At 49.4% G+C, this 14874-nt stretch overlaps 1 protein-coding gene across 5 annotated transcripts in view; it reads right to left on the bottom strand.

Annotated features, from left to right (window-relative positions):
• Nucleotides 1–14874, bottom strand: part of MARK2 (microtubule affinity regulating kinase 2) — a 98061-nt gene that overhangs the window by 31967 nt on the left and 51220 nt on the right. The window contains exon 1 of one of the 5 annotated variants that reach the window (XM_067544008.1): nucleotides 10665–11148. The exons of the other annotated variants lie outside the window; for them this stretch is intronic. Coding sequence (XP_067400109.1) covers nucleotides 10665–10709 — 45 coding nt within the window. The 5' untranslated portion in view covers nucleotides 10710–11148. Of the gene's footprint in view, nucleotides 1–10664; nucleotides 11149–14874 lie in introns of those variants that run through there. 5 annotated transcript variants of the gene reach the window in all.

The raw sequence follows: 14874 nt of genomic DNA, 5'->3' as shown, positions 1-14874 counted from the left end.
TTGCATGGTAACAGCTAATTTAGACCCCATCATTTTGTATGTATAGTTGGGATTATGTTTTCCAATGTGTATCACTTTGCATTTACTGACATTGAATTTCATCTGCCATTTTGTTGCCCAATCACCCAGTTTTTTGAGATCCCTTTGTAACTCTTCACAGTCTACTTTGGACTTAACTATCTTAAGTAGTTTTGTATCATCTGCAAGTTTTGCCATCTCATTGTTTACACCTTTTACCAGATCATTTATGAATATGTTGAACAGCACTGGTCCCAGTACAGATCCCTGGGGGACACTGCTATTTACCTCTCTCCATTCTGAAAACTAACCATTGATTCCTGCCCTTTGTTTCCGGTCTTTTAACCAATTATTGCTCCAGGAGAGGATCTTCCTTCTTCCCATGGTTGCTTACTTTGCTTAAGAGCCTTTGGTGAGGGACCTTGTCAAAGGCTTTCCAGAGTTCAAGTACACTATATCCACTGCATCACTGTTGTCTGCATATTTGTTGACCCACTCAAAGAATTCTAATAGATAGGTAGACATGATTTCCCTTTACAAAAGCTGTGTTGACTCTGTTGTATGTGTGCAGGCCCCTAGTCATTGCCGTAATACCAAGACTAAGCAAAGCTAAGTAGAGCCATTCCTATTCAGGATTCCTGGCCTGAGGTGGAGGCGTTTTAAGCCACATTTTGAGAAAGCCAGAAGTAAGGCTGCGAATGGGAAGAAGCCGGTCACCATGACTCTGAAGGGTCAGTTCAGTAGAGGCAGCTCCTATCCAGGCATGTCTCAATGTTGAGATCTCTAGCCTGAGCCCCAGCGGTCCTCATATGGACAGTTTATACCCGCAGAGTTGCACTTTCATCAGTTTATCTTATTGCAGTCCCTCTGCCCACTCCCCCACCCCCCCAATGAAACAACAGTGCTAGTTAAACCCTATTTGCCAGTACAGCTCTATATGCACTAAGGGATTGCACCTCTTCACACCCTGGAACAACAGAGCTGTGCCAGCAGCAGCCCCTACTGTAGTCCTGGCCTCAGGAGAGCCAGGTTCAAGCTCCTGTGTGACCCTGGGCAAGTCACTTAGAGTGAAGATTTCAGAAGCACCTGAAGTCCCATTTTGAAAAGTGGCCCCTAAGCACATGAGCCTATTTTAAACCCAGGTTTTGTGCTGATATAACAGTGTGAGTTGGGATGTGTGTGAGTTTTTAATCAATATAATTATACCAGTACAAGCCCTGGTGTGGATGCAGTTATACTGGTAAAAAGGTGCCTTTATACCATTATAGCTTATTTCTCTTCCTGTATGGAATCAGCTGCACTGGTATAAAGCACCTTTATAGTGTTCTAACTGTCTCTCTCTCTGTCCTGTATTTATATGGCCTCCATCACCGCCGTATCTGGGCGCCTCACAGTCTCATGTATTTCTCTCCCAACCTTCCTGTGAGGCAGGACAGTGCTGTTATCTCTGCTGTACAGATGGGGAACTTGGGCACAGAGACGCAGTGACCTGCCCAAGGTCACCCAGGAAGCCTGTGGCAGAGCAGGGAACTGAACCCAGATCTCAAGTCCTCTGCCAGTGCCCTACCCTGTGGGCGCCTCTGCCTCCCAAAGTGCAGAAGTCACAAAGGGAACCACATAGTTGATCTTCCAATCTACCTTACCCACCAGGCCCTGTGACAGGGCTGTTCTGCTCTAACTAGAGCAGAGTAGTTAAACCGCTACAACTTGTGTAGAGACAAAGCCTTTGAGTAAAAAGATTCAAAAGCACCTTAGTCCCATTTTCAGAAGTGATTGGGGAACTTAGGAGCCTAAGGCTGTGTCTACACTACGCAGCAATGCAGGCTACAGGGTATGAACTGCAGAGCACACCAGAGTGTCACACCTCAACTACCCTTCGTGAATACTGCTGGTCCGAATTAAATGGTATCCTGTGTGCGTTAATGTTGTCCTTTTTCAAACAGGACTACATTAATGCGAACTAGGTACCTTTCAGTTCACGCCAGCAGTGTCTGCACAGGGCAGTTAGTGCACAACACTCCAGTGCACTCTGCAATTCAAACCCCGGAGCCCATGCTGCAGGGCAGGGTAGACAAGGCCTAAATCTCACTGGAAGTCAATGAGATTTAGGAGCCCATGCGCCTGAGACCATTTTGAAAATGGGACTTAAGTGCTTCTGAAAATGTTACCCATGGGCTCTGTGCCCCAACTCCCCAGCTCTAAAATGGGATGACAGCACCGACCTGCCACCTAGCAAGGGTGTTGGGAGGCGCTTGGATACTCTGGTGATGGGGTCCAGGTAAGTGCCTTCAACAGACATATCTACATTGCTATGAGCTCCTGTCTTAGGGGAACCTGCTGGCAACTGCATATTCCATCGACATGGCTTGATCTTGCATCACAGCTGGGACAGGCCAGGGCGTTATTTGTATTTCAGTAGGACCTACAAACATCAAGGAATTGGCTCCTCTAATGGGATTCTGGGAACGGAAAGGCGGCACTGCAGCATCTGGATTGTCAGACTGGCATCTGTGGAGAAAGGGCAATGGCAGGAGAATGGCCTGCAGCAGCAAACAGAAGCCTGGCAGGGAAGAGAGGGGGTATGTGCAATAAGCCACAGTCGATGCTGCCACGATACGCTGTTTTGTTGTGCTGCCTGTAGGATCACTTGCCATGAGCCTAGTGCAAACCTTCCCAGAATCGCCTCAACCAGCAGGGCTAAGGGTACTCCTCCAGCTGGAATAGCTCAGCTCCCAAACCCCATGGAGCAGATCGCGAACAAGTGCTACTGCTAGCAGCAATCCCTAGCCAGCCCCAAGATCAGGCTGTTGCAAGAAACAGACTCTGATCCAGGAAACAGCTGCGGCAGCTGCTGTTTAATTACTAGGCGGAGGTTTACAAACAGGCAGACATGGGGCCCACGAGCCACAGAGTTCCCACCAGCCTTCCGTCACCCTAGGTGCAGATGGAGGCTGCTCCAGACACCCCCATGGCAGGGAATGGAACCTGCTCTGGGGGAAGAGCAGAGTTTGTTTCTTCCAAGTTCTCAACACTGCAAGCCCAAAGGGTTTGTTGATATGAGTGAAGTCCTCAGCACTAACTAAGAGCTCAAGGGTTCACCCACAGAGCTGCCCATCTAACGGGTGGCACAGCCGGCAGGAGTAACCTCTACACTCTGTCTCAATTGTTACTGGCATTGTAGGCGTGCTTAGGAAGCTCTAGTCATGGACCAGGAGCCCACTGTGCTAGGTGCTGTACAAATACAGAACAAAGACATAATCCCTGTCCCAAACAGCTTCTAAACTAAGACGGGACAATTACTTTTATTTCATCAGTCCACATGCTTATCAGGCCTGTATCTCTGTAGCATGTGAATGCCTCACAATCATTCATGGACTCAGTCCTCTGACGGGATAAGGAAGGGTTACCCCCATTTTACCTGTGAGGAAAACTGAGGCATAAGGCAGCTTAGGTCTTTGCTGCAGGGACCATCTTTTTGTTGTCTGTTTGTACAGCACCTAGCACAAGTGGGTCCTGGTCTGTGACAGGGGCTCCTTGGTGCTGTGATAATGCAAAGAAATACAAGGACTCTGTGGATGAAGCAAGAATGGAACCCAGCTGTCCTAAGCTTCAGTCCAGCACCCTGCCCACTAGACTAATCTTCCTACCCCCAGTCTGGCAAGGAGAGGAGTGAGATTCTTCTCAAATCCAAAAGAGCCAACTGAAGTGAAGTTTGCTTTGGGTACTGAGTTGCTTGTGGACTTAAAAAAATAACCCCATTAGGCCTCCTGCAAAAGGTACCCAGAGGGCAGTCGGTCTTTGCTCAGTTCTGCATCTCCTGAAGATACCTTCCTCAGCTGCCACTCCCCAAACAGATCACCAGCCAGCAACACCAAGCTCAGGGCAGCAGGGTCAGACTAGGATACAAGCCCGCAAAACTCCTCTTTGGTCTCACACAGTGCTGCCTGCTAGCAATCTAGCGCTCCAAGTTCTTGGAGAGAGCAGGAATGCAGTTGTCTACAGGGGCACCCCAAATCATGGGAGGTAAGACACAAATGGAAATGAGGGGCTACCTTGCCCGCACGAGGGTTGGAAGCCAAGCACTGCTCTGCGCCCCCATTTGACCCAGTGATGCTGACTCCACAGAGTGAAAAAGTAGGCAAAGAAACTTTGTTTAGACAGCACACACAGCCTTCCCTCTGGGTTCCTGCACTGCTCGGGGCTGGTGCTTCAAGGACATTGTAGGCCCTGGCTCTCCAGGCTCCACCTCAGCAGGTGAGCCACTATGCTAAGGCACCAAGGAGCTGCTGCATTGCTCATCTATAATTCATGCCCTGACAGGGAAGGAGGGAGGGGGAATGCCAAGCAGAGGGAAAGCCAAAGAGAACCTTAACCCCTCTGTGCCAGGCGTGGATGTGCTTTCACTAGGCATGGAGAGCAGGTACACAACAAGCCCACCACCTACACAGGGTGCAGGGTATCAAGCTTAGTTGGGCTAGGGCAGGCCAGTACTCGGGTGGAAGAATGCAGGGGGCTGTGGGTGACCTTCCCCATGTCAGTACTCAGCACAGCGTTCAGGGACAAAGCACTGCCTGGGTGGCGGTCTTCCCAAAGAGGCATAGGATTGGCAGTCCTGAAAGATCACATGCCACTTTCTAAGAGGATAGGGGTGTTGACTCAACCCCAACCCAGCTCTGCCTTCCAAACTCCTCTGCAGTTTGTTAGGGACAGGGTCCCTCTTCCCCATCACGAATCTGTCATGCAGCATTGCTGGGAACCAGTATGACAGCTGCTGCATCACACCCCAGGGATTGGCACAGAGTTAAAGCGGCTGGATGAACAATGATTAGAGTCCAGAATTTAAAATACAATGAAAGTGGCCCTACTGCCTCCTGGGCTCTTCCCTGCTAGTCAGTCACCCTTCATCCTCCTCCTCAGCTCCCTTCTTGCCTCAATGCACACACACAAAGCCCATTTGCTACACAGGATCGCTTTGCTTATATGCTGCATCCCTTTCCCCCAACTCTTTGGCTTGTCTTCAGGCTACATGCTCTTTGGGACAGGAACCATCTCAGCAGTTTGTACAGTGCCTAGGGGTTACGCCAAGCATGGGGGAAAAGATTGCTTGACCGTGTGAAAAATCAAGGGAGAGAGATTCACCTCTCTTCCTACAGATTCTTTCAGGCCAGAATGCAGCACTGTGATCATCCAGTGTGACCTCCTGTGTAGCACAGGACAGAGATTTTCACCCAGCACCTGCAGAAAGCCTGGCCCCTCTTGGTTAAATTTAGCATGCTGTGTGATGCAAGGGGGAGTGGCCTTTGGATCTATTTTTAAGATATGTTCCAACTCCTATCCATGAGCACTCAGAAACAGACAGTTCCTCAAAGCTCGTGAGTCTTATATACTCGGGTTCTCCTGCACCAGAAGGAAACAGAGCCAAGGAGATGTCAGCCGGGATCAGACCCAGGCCTGGTACCAGGCTCTGTTGGACACTTCAGCCAATGGTGCAAAAAGCTACCAGTAGGTGTTAGGGGAAGACCTGGCCCCTGGAAAAGTCCCTAATGGTTAGAGGTTTGCTTAAGCCCTGAAGCAAGAGAAGGTTCATCTCTCTTCCAAAACCTTTCTCTTTTAAGCATTTGCTACTATAACCCAGGATATTCCCATTATCCAGGATAAATGGGAATTGTGGCACAAGCAAGAGCCATATCTCTTCCATCTCCAACCCCAAGAAACAGAAGGATCTGTTTTTCTCCACTCCATGCAGATTCCAGCTTCCCAAGGTCAGGCCGGCTGCAGGAATCCTTGACATCAGAGCCTAATGGTAACAAACTAACAGCAAAGCATGCCTGGAACCTGTGCCCCGCTGAGGTGACTCCACAGAGGCAGCTTGTTCTATCTATTCTGTGAAGCAGGCATTTCAGAAAAGACTGTACTCCTTGCTTGCCTATCCTCTGCTCTGCAAGGGCATTCTCTAAGCCTCCCTGTGTTCATCACAGCCTTTAGCTCGGGAAGCTAATGGGAAGGGGAGGCCAGCTTAATATGAGTCACAGCAAAAATAATCCATTTCCAGCATGCCCCTAGGTCAGAGCACAAGGTTTGATCTGTCAGCATTACAAGTTCAAAAGCAAAACAGCTCTGTGTTTAAACTGGGGGTCTGTGACAAGCAAGATTCTCCTGCCTGCTGCAGCCTGGAGAACTGCACCCCAGCCATGGCAATATTCCCCCCTCCTCTATCTAATCCTTCCCTTCTGGCATATGGGATCATTTCCTGTGCTGGGATAGATGGTAACGTGGAGAGGGAGCGCACACCCCCCAACCCAGGCTATGAGTTCCCAGTTCAGGGCAGTAGCTGTATTCACGTTCTCTCTGCTGGGATGTCTGGGCCTCACAAGTCCTCTTCCTCCTGTCTGACGCGACCCCAGAGCCCCGGTGTTTCATGCCTGGAGTAACAATGCCTGAGTAAGGAGCCATACTGGGTTTGGCGTTGCTCGAGTGCTGTTACTGATCCCCGGATCAGCCCGTCTGCAAACAGTCTAAATCTAAGCTGCTCTTCTGGGAGCTTGCTGGGAAGCTGTTTGCCAAGAACAGCTTAACATTCTGGCTATGACTCCGCCTGGCCCCCAGGTCTCTCTGCAGGAGGCCAGCACCATTTACTTCTTCAAACAGGCTCACAACAGTGCTCCTTCCCTGAGTCTCCATGTTACCTTCCAGCTGACCCTGTGCTGCACTCTAACAAACCAACCTTGATTTCTCTACTCCTGTTGTTGGTCCAACTCCAGACACATCCAATTAAACCACTGGCTGTGGAAAAGCTCCCATTTCAGCAAGCTTATGTTTTAAAGTGAATTGAGTGCTGCTCTATTTGATTTCCTTTCAGGCAGCAGGAAGTCCTGGCCCATCTGCCCCCTGATTCTAAAAGGGCCTATTCAATTCACTCGGAAGAGGGGTCAACAGTGGAACCAGTTCTCTTGGGGCTTCTGGGACATGGAATCGTCTCCCACAAGGATCAAGGCCTGGTTCATTTCATGTGGGGCCAACAGTCACCAAACAATAACCTGTTGCAGCTGCTGAGCAGGGCTTCAACTATCAATAGCTTTGCTGCTTTCTTAGCCCCATGAGGAAGAGTTTGTGGGAGGCAGTGTTGCCTAATGGAATGAGCAATGGACTGGGACTCAGAAGACCTATTCCTGGCTCAGCCATTGGCCTGCTGAGTGATCCCAGGGCAAGTTACTGCCCCTCCCTGGCCCTCAGTTATCCCATTTGTCAGTAATGATCCTGGTCTCCTGTGTAAAGTGCTTTGAGGTCTACTGATGAAAAGCATATGAGGAGCTAGGGATGATTATTTTAAAAGATCTCAGTGGATCTGCCCACCTCTGTGAGATCCCCTTCCCTCTTCATAGGGACCTATGTAGTTTCCATTAGCCAATCAGGCACAGGCCACCTTGTAGCTTGTTCCTACTGTAGCAGCCTCCTGTGAAAGGTTCACCAGGGTCATCCAGATAGAGGATGCTCTGTCAGGAAAGTTCTCACACTTGGTCATGGCACTGACTGGTGACAGAAACCCCTAAAATGCCACATACCAAGGAACAGCAGAGATCCTGCAGAATGATTGTGCTCATATTTGCAGAACATGTTAAAAAACATCCCAAGTTCAGCTATGGAAACAAGCACAGAATGGAGAGGAAACAGGAGTCCTCATAACTCATGACAAAAATTTGGGGAGGGATATTAAATATCATGCTTCAGGACTTGAGCTGATCTCTGTCAATTAGAGACCAGTGTGAGCCTTATGTGGGGGCAGATTGCCCCACAACTCCCCATGGTGGATTTCTTACACCTTCCTCTGAAGCAGCTGGTGTTGGCCGCTATCAGACAGGATAATGGGCTAGATGCACCTGAGATCTGATCCAGTCTGGCAATTCCAGTGTTCCTGTGCCTTAGTGCTCTAGTATTTACTCTTCTAGCCAATGGCCCAATAGAGAGCTGCCAGCAATAGTATCTTAGATTTCTATAATACCTTTCTACCCCAAAGAGTCCCCAAAACACAATCACATACCACTGAAATGGAACCACCTCTGGGATGGGGCATGGTAGCTGTTAGCATCACTAAGCAGTTTTGGGCAAAAATATATTGAGTTACAATTAGACATGAATTAAAGATACAGATTGAAATAACCCAAACTGGGGCTCAGCCAGGACACGGGGGGTTATCTTTCAAACCAGATGGTGGATGTTTGTGGTCAGGACCTCAGTTTTAGATCTTATCTGAAAGGTGGCATCACTAGCAATGGAGCGTCTCTGGCACTGGGCTCAATCCTCATTTGATGGGAGAACTTTTGATGGCTAATACCAATTCCTTCATTGGACACCTCCCAGAAATAGCAGCGAGATGTGATAGCCACAAAGGGCCATTGGCTCAATAGTCCATGCGCCCACAAAGAATTCCTCATAAAATGTCAGGTTAAAGCTTAGTATTTGGGGGAAGCATGGTTAAAGTGTCTTTGGAAGGCGGAGGGGATTTAAAGACTCCATAGCTTCATCCAACATACGTAGCAACCCTTACTAGTTACTGATTACTAGCTGGCTAAAAAAATACTGTCTCATTCTTTCCTTGTACTCCCGTCAGTCTGTCTATATCCCCTTGTCGTTTTTCCTTTCCTACTTAGATTGGAAGCTCTTTGGGGCAAGCACCATCCTTTTGTTCCGTGTTTGTACAGTGCCTAGCACAATGGTACATGACTGGAGTTCCTAGTGCTACTGCAATACACTTAATTATCCAACCTAATCTGCATGGTTGCAGTAATCAGTTTGCAGTGGGCTCACTCAAGGAACTGAACTAACTCAATAAAGGGATAAAAGATGCCATATAAACTCTATACTATAGAGTGGCAGCCAATAACCAGCAGGCCAACTTCCATCTCCTGGCAGCCCACCAGGCAGCCCTCTCTGGAAGTAGTGCAAGGAGTTAGTTTCCACAGCAACAGCTTCTTTCTTAGGGTGACACATGGCATGTCAGCAAGCACAGAACAGGGAGAACACAAAAAGGGTGTTTGCAAGGAGGGGAGCCTGGCAGCTGAACCAGCAGCAGACACACTGCAAAGTGGCTCATTGTCAGGGTCGAGATTCTGATGCCAGTGCCCATATGGGATGACGCGCTCTAAAGCAAGTCACCTGACATGACACCACCTCCACAAAGCAAGAAGACATGCAAGCGTCTGCCCCCAGCATGTAATGGAGAGAAGCAGCGAGCTACAGACAGCAATGAAGAGCTTCCCCCAAAGAGTAACCTCAGATATGGAAAGGTGTATGTCTAACTGGTAAACCTCAGGGATACAGCCAGGATACCTGGATTCTGTTTTCAACTCTGGGAGATAAGTGGGGTTCAGTGGTTAGTGCTAGGGAGGCTGGGAACCAGGACTAGGAAAGCCAATTCTCAGATTTCCTCAACAACCTGCAGTACAACTTGCACAAGGACACTTGATCTGCCTACGGCTGCATTTCCATCCCACACCTCCCTCACGGGGCAAAGGCTGCTTAAGGGACCTCCTTGCCTTTCTATAGAACTTTTCCTCTGGGAATCTCCAAGTATTAGACTGCTAGCGTCTCTGAACGTGATTCCTAGGCTGTGGCTGCCTGGGAGCAAGGAAAGTAAACATCCCTTATCTCGATGTAGCTTTCATTCCCTTGCCCTACCCCAGTTTATCAGAGGTATACAGTCAGAGGTGCTCGCTCTCCATTTTATGGCAAGAAGAGTTTACCATCAGTCTCTGTGAGAGGTGTACATTTTTAAATCAATGTCTTCAATAGCTCTATCCACTCTTGGAGTCTGACACCAGAGCTGCCAGGAAGTAGTTGCTGACAGGAAAGGCATGCTGGGTAACTGTATGCAAATGATAATCCTGAGCTTCCAGGGTTTCTGCGTAACCTTTACTACTGGAGCACCATGCCCCCGGCAACCATCTGCCCCAGGGTGGGGCAGCGTGGAACTGAACTGGGAAAGCCATGCAGTTATTCTGGATGGTAAAGCAGAGCACAGGAACAGCCACCAGGACACCCAGACCCACGATTTCAGATGTTGGCGTTGCTGGGGGCTTGGGGCTATCTCCAAGTGCTTGCTAGGATATTAAGGAAGAGCTTGTTTGTTACGCCTCATTGCTCCTAGATGCACAGAGGCCTAGGAAATACCCTCACACACATTCCCTCCCTGCCTGGTGTCATTTCCCAAAAGCCAGAAGCTGAAATCCTGGTGCCTGGCACAGCAGTGCTCTGGCTTCGGTGAGCCACCGCCTGTGACCTGGGGCTGCAGAGGAAGTGCAGCTCCCAGCACTCCCGGCCCTGGGAGGCAGGGACACACCTAATTAAGTGCTGACTTGGCCAGGGAGGGAGGCAGACAGTGATACGGCCGCTGAACAAGCTCAGACCCGACAGACGGCACACGCGGGGGCAGGTATCGCATGTACGGCCTGTGCTAGAGGAAGGCAACATACAGACATGCAGCATGGGCTACAGATAGAGGACACCCATGATCCTACAGCAGGATTTGTCTCTGAAGCCGATGGCTGAACTCTAAGGCTCGCAACAAATCGAACCCCGCTGCCCCCAGAAACCCAAGACCCAGCTCTCAGATCACATCTCTCCCATTCATCTCAGCCCCCAACACTTACTCCAGCCACTTTCATGGGCCTTGTGTATGTGCTCCCTCTGCTCATCAAGTCGTCTTCTCTCCCTCCCTTCACACAATCTCAGCAACGCTGGCGCAAGCGCCTTCTCTGCAGCGCCTGTAGTCTGGAAGGGTGCACACTGTATCTCATTGGCTCTCCATTCCGGACCCCAAATGGAAGCGTCTCTCCCCTCTCATTTATATCACTTCAGCCAGCCAGGAAGAGAGGGGAACTAAATCCAACTTATTCCAACTGTGTTTGTGGGAAGAGGCACCCCATATCTCCTTGTTAGCAGCGGATCCACAATCCCTCTTCTGAAGCAGTGAAGGATGCCAGCTTACGTTTGTTTGAACGGCAGCTGCCAAAGTAAAACTCTTTCAGAAGGAGCAAAGTACAAGAACAGCCCAGGCAAGCCACTTCCCCCACCGACTGGCAATGGGACTCCGCCTTCGATACCTGAGCAAGCTGACACCTTTCACAATCTCTCAGATTGCTAACCCAGAGCCTGGCCTGTTTTGCAATTCATCAGTTTCAGGCTAACCCCACAACTTCCCTAAAAAGCCCGACAGGTAGCACAGAAGTATTGGGATTACCGAGAGCTTCAGTGTGTTGCCTGGATCTGAGTCCCAGGATCCAGCAAGGGAGGAAGGCAAACTTCCACCAAAACCCACTACCACTTCTTGGCCACTGGGCTGGGCAAGGTGGGAGGAGAAATGTCCTTAGGCTGGAGGAAGGAGGGAGTTACAGCAACTCACAAGTCTTCCCCCACAGGAAGCTGTCTGCCCCACCCTTGCTGCAATGGGCAGGGCTCTTCAGTCAGTGATTGTGAGAAGGAAATGCTCAGCTTAAAAGAGCATGAAGTTAATGCTCTACCTGTACCAGGTGGTCTGCAAGCCATTAAGCAAGTTGAACAGATCTGTGGCAGGCAGCTATCACCACCAAGTTCAAAAAGGGAATTAAATACTGCCAAATGAGAAAAGTGGGGTGGCAGGGGGAGGGCAGGGGGGAACTCAGTGATGTGCCACCCCCACCTCCCCCAGTGCATGGTTCCTAGCCTATCACATCCGTGTGCACACACCCTTTTTGAGAAACCCTTGCATAACAGCCAAACCGCAGGCCGGGGAACACAGAGGCAAGATGGCTAAGTCAACACAAAGTGCCAGGGCTGCCACAGCATCTGGGGGGGGGGGGGGTGGAGCTTTCCCACTGGCTACAAGGAAGTCAAGAGCTATGTCACAGCATTACTCAGTTAAAGCTGTCAGCTTACAACCAACAGCCCCGGGACTCTAAGCACAGCAGCCCAGACCCACCAATAACCTGACGCTTCAAGGAAGGGGACTCAAAATTCAGTAAGAAAAATGGTAATTCCTTAGCTTGGTGGGTTTATTTTCTAGTGAAACATGTAGTATGTAAGGGGTGTGGGAAAACAGATTGAATAAGGGGCTGGGAGTCAGAACTCCTGGCTTCTTTCTTTAGCCTGGGGGGGGGGGGAGAGACACGACAACGACACACAACCTACTGGTTAGAGCAAGGGTCTGGGAACCAGGACTCCTGGGTTCTTTCCCCAGCTCTGGGAGCAAAATAGAGCCTAGTGGGTTAGAGTAGGGCCCCTGGGTTCTATCCCCAGCTCTGGAAGTGAGTGGATTCTAGTGGTTTAGGTCAGGAGAGCTGGGAGCCAGGACTCCTGGGTTCTATTATCACAAGCATTAGCCTAGGGCAAGGGACAGTCTTTTTGTTCTCTTTGTACAGAGCCTAGCACAAAGGGATACTGGTCCATGACTGAGATTGCTACAGTACAAGCCATCACCATAAACAGCCTCCAATATTCTCCTCACTAAAGCCCTGAAAGAATTGAGGAGAATAAACTCCCACCCTGCCCCACACCACCATAACTCTAACCTTCCAGCACTTCACTGTTAAGTGATTTAGCAGACAATAGGATAAAACCACAGGACCAGCCTCTGCTCATTCACACTGGTACAATTAGGAGTCACCCCAACTTCAATTGTTACAACTATCATTAGGCTTATGGAGACCAAATGGAGGAGGCAGCCAAGAATCTTCACCTGTCCGCATCTCAGACACATACGAACACAAGCATGTCCTTGAAAAACCTCTTAGAAAGAGCACAGGCTTCTGACTATTAGTAGCAGGATAGTAGGAGACCCTAAGAATCCCAGCCATGGACACGACCGCAACATGTCAGGTGCTGTATCGACACAACAAAAAGATGCTCCTTGCTTTGAAGAGCTTCTAATAGTTACAGTCAGGCTTTGGTGGGGCAACGAGAACTACAACAAACAGAACTGGATGCACAGATCAGAGTTAAGATTGTGCCAACACTACAGTGTGCAGAGTAAAGCCCATCTCTTTCCTTGGATAGTAGCCAGCAGGGAAAGACACCACAGATCACAGCAACTAGATTCCCAACACAGGGAAAGACACACACAATATTCATTCTCTTTGCTATTAAACACTGAGAAAAGTCAAAGACTGGGTAAATTCAGAGAAAAAAGGAAACAAATTTCCTTTCCACCCCCCAACATGCACAGAAGCACAGAATCCCCATGGCACAGATTTATCAGCTCTTGCTGCACACAGGTGACTCTCAAGCCCTCTTGAAACCTGCCTCTCACACCTGCTGCCACGTTAACTTCTCCAGCAGGGTCCTCTCAGTTCCTTGCATTTATGCATGAGAGATTTTGATAGCAGAGCTGATCCAAGCTGCCAAGGGGTTAACCTTTGAACGTGACAGATAGCAGATGCAGCATCTATACACAGTGCTAATGTGAGAGGATATTGACACTGATGGCAGGAGCCATGGAGCCAGAGGCACTGTCAGAATTACTTCCATCTTCAAGTATATTATGTTCCTTCAGTCGCCTTTCTGCTTCACCAATAGGTGTTTTCAAGAGAGAGCTGTTGAATAGCAGGAGAGTAAGGGCTCTATACTGTCCCCAATCCATACACAGCACTTATGTTAATAGGAGACCTGCATGTATATGCAGACCCTCACTGTCCTGGTGTGGAGAGCAGCACAGACAAAAGAGCCTTCAGGGGAACGGGAGGGTGACTAAAGAAATAACTGGAGAAAAATATAATCTAGTGGCGCAGCTGTATCAGGGTTGCTGGGCTCTAACCCCAGCTCTGGAAGGGGAGCGGGGTCTAGTGGGTTAGAAGAAGTGGGACTGGAAGTCAGGGCTGCTGGGCTCTACCGCCAGCTCTCAGAGATAAGCACCAGGACGCCTAGTTTCTTTTCTCAACTTCTTGAGAGACTTTAGGCAAGTCTCTTAATCATTTTGTTCTTATTTCTCCATACAAGGCTAATGCTTTATAGTTTGAGGTTTGGAGACTGGGCAGCCTCCCTCTCCTTCTCTCCACCCCTGTCCCCCACCCATCCACCCGTTTTTAGATCAAGGGCAGCTTCACACAGCAGCAGCACTGGCTTCACACTCAGTCTCATGACTTCACACTCATGGTGGGGCGTGTGCATGTGCACAACAGTGAGGCTGACATCAAACCAAGTGCATTCCTGGCAGGTCAAGGCTGACATAACTCCTTGCAACTGTAGGAAGCAGCTCCCTTACATTACAACTGTCTGCACTGCACCTCAGCTGGGGATACATGTAGGCCATTAGTCGTCTGCTACTGATGCACCATGCTAGTAGCAGCAGGGTTGCGGGGGTGGGAAGGGTTGCCCATAAAGACTTCCTCTCCCTACCCCTTGATGTAGGTGTCCCAGGAGAAATGGATTCCAGCTGACAAGACTCTTCCTCATGTGGGATTTGGGAAATGCAGGCACTGCTCCTTCCCCCCAACCTCTGCTCTTCTCTCTATTCCATTCACTCATGCTCTGAATATCAAGCCTGAAATTCCTCATGTGATCAGTTTCCTGGGTCCCTTGAAGTAAAGGAGGTAATTCATCACCAACAGACAGTTTGCGCTGCAGATGGTGTCAAGAAGCAAGGGGCAGCAGAAGAATAAAAGGACAAGGCTCATCAGAAGCCTCCAGCCAATGCCTTCCAAGGGTGCCTTCCATTCACTTGACCCATGGGAGAAAAAGGTTGGCGCATTTAGAGAGACAAAGACAAAACTGCTTCCATGATGAGACTATAGAGGGTGGGAGTGCAAGTGGGCAGGGTGTGACGGTTTCCTACCACAGCCACCTCCTGCTTCTCCAAGGCCACCACTAAATTAGCAGTGCCCTGAGATA

Source organism: Emydura macquarii, unplaced genomic scaffold (genome assembly GCF_026122565.2).
Source record: "Emydura macquarii macquarii isolate MOO-44397 ecotype Brisbane River unplaced genomic scaffold, CSIRO-AGI_Emac_v2 contig_968, whole genome shotgun sequence".
Classification (NCBI taxonomy): domain Eukaryota; kingdom Metazoa; phylum Chordata; order Testudines; family Chelidae; genus Emydura; species Emydura macquarii.
This window is presented reverse-complemented; position numbering and strand designations above follow the sequence as displayed.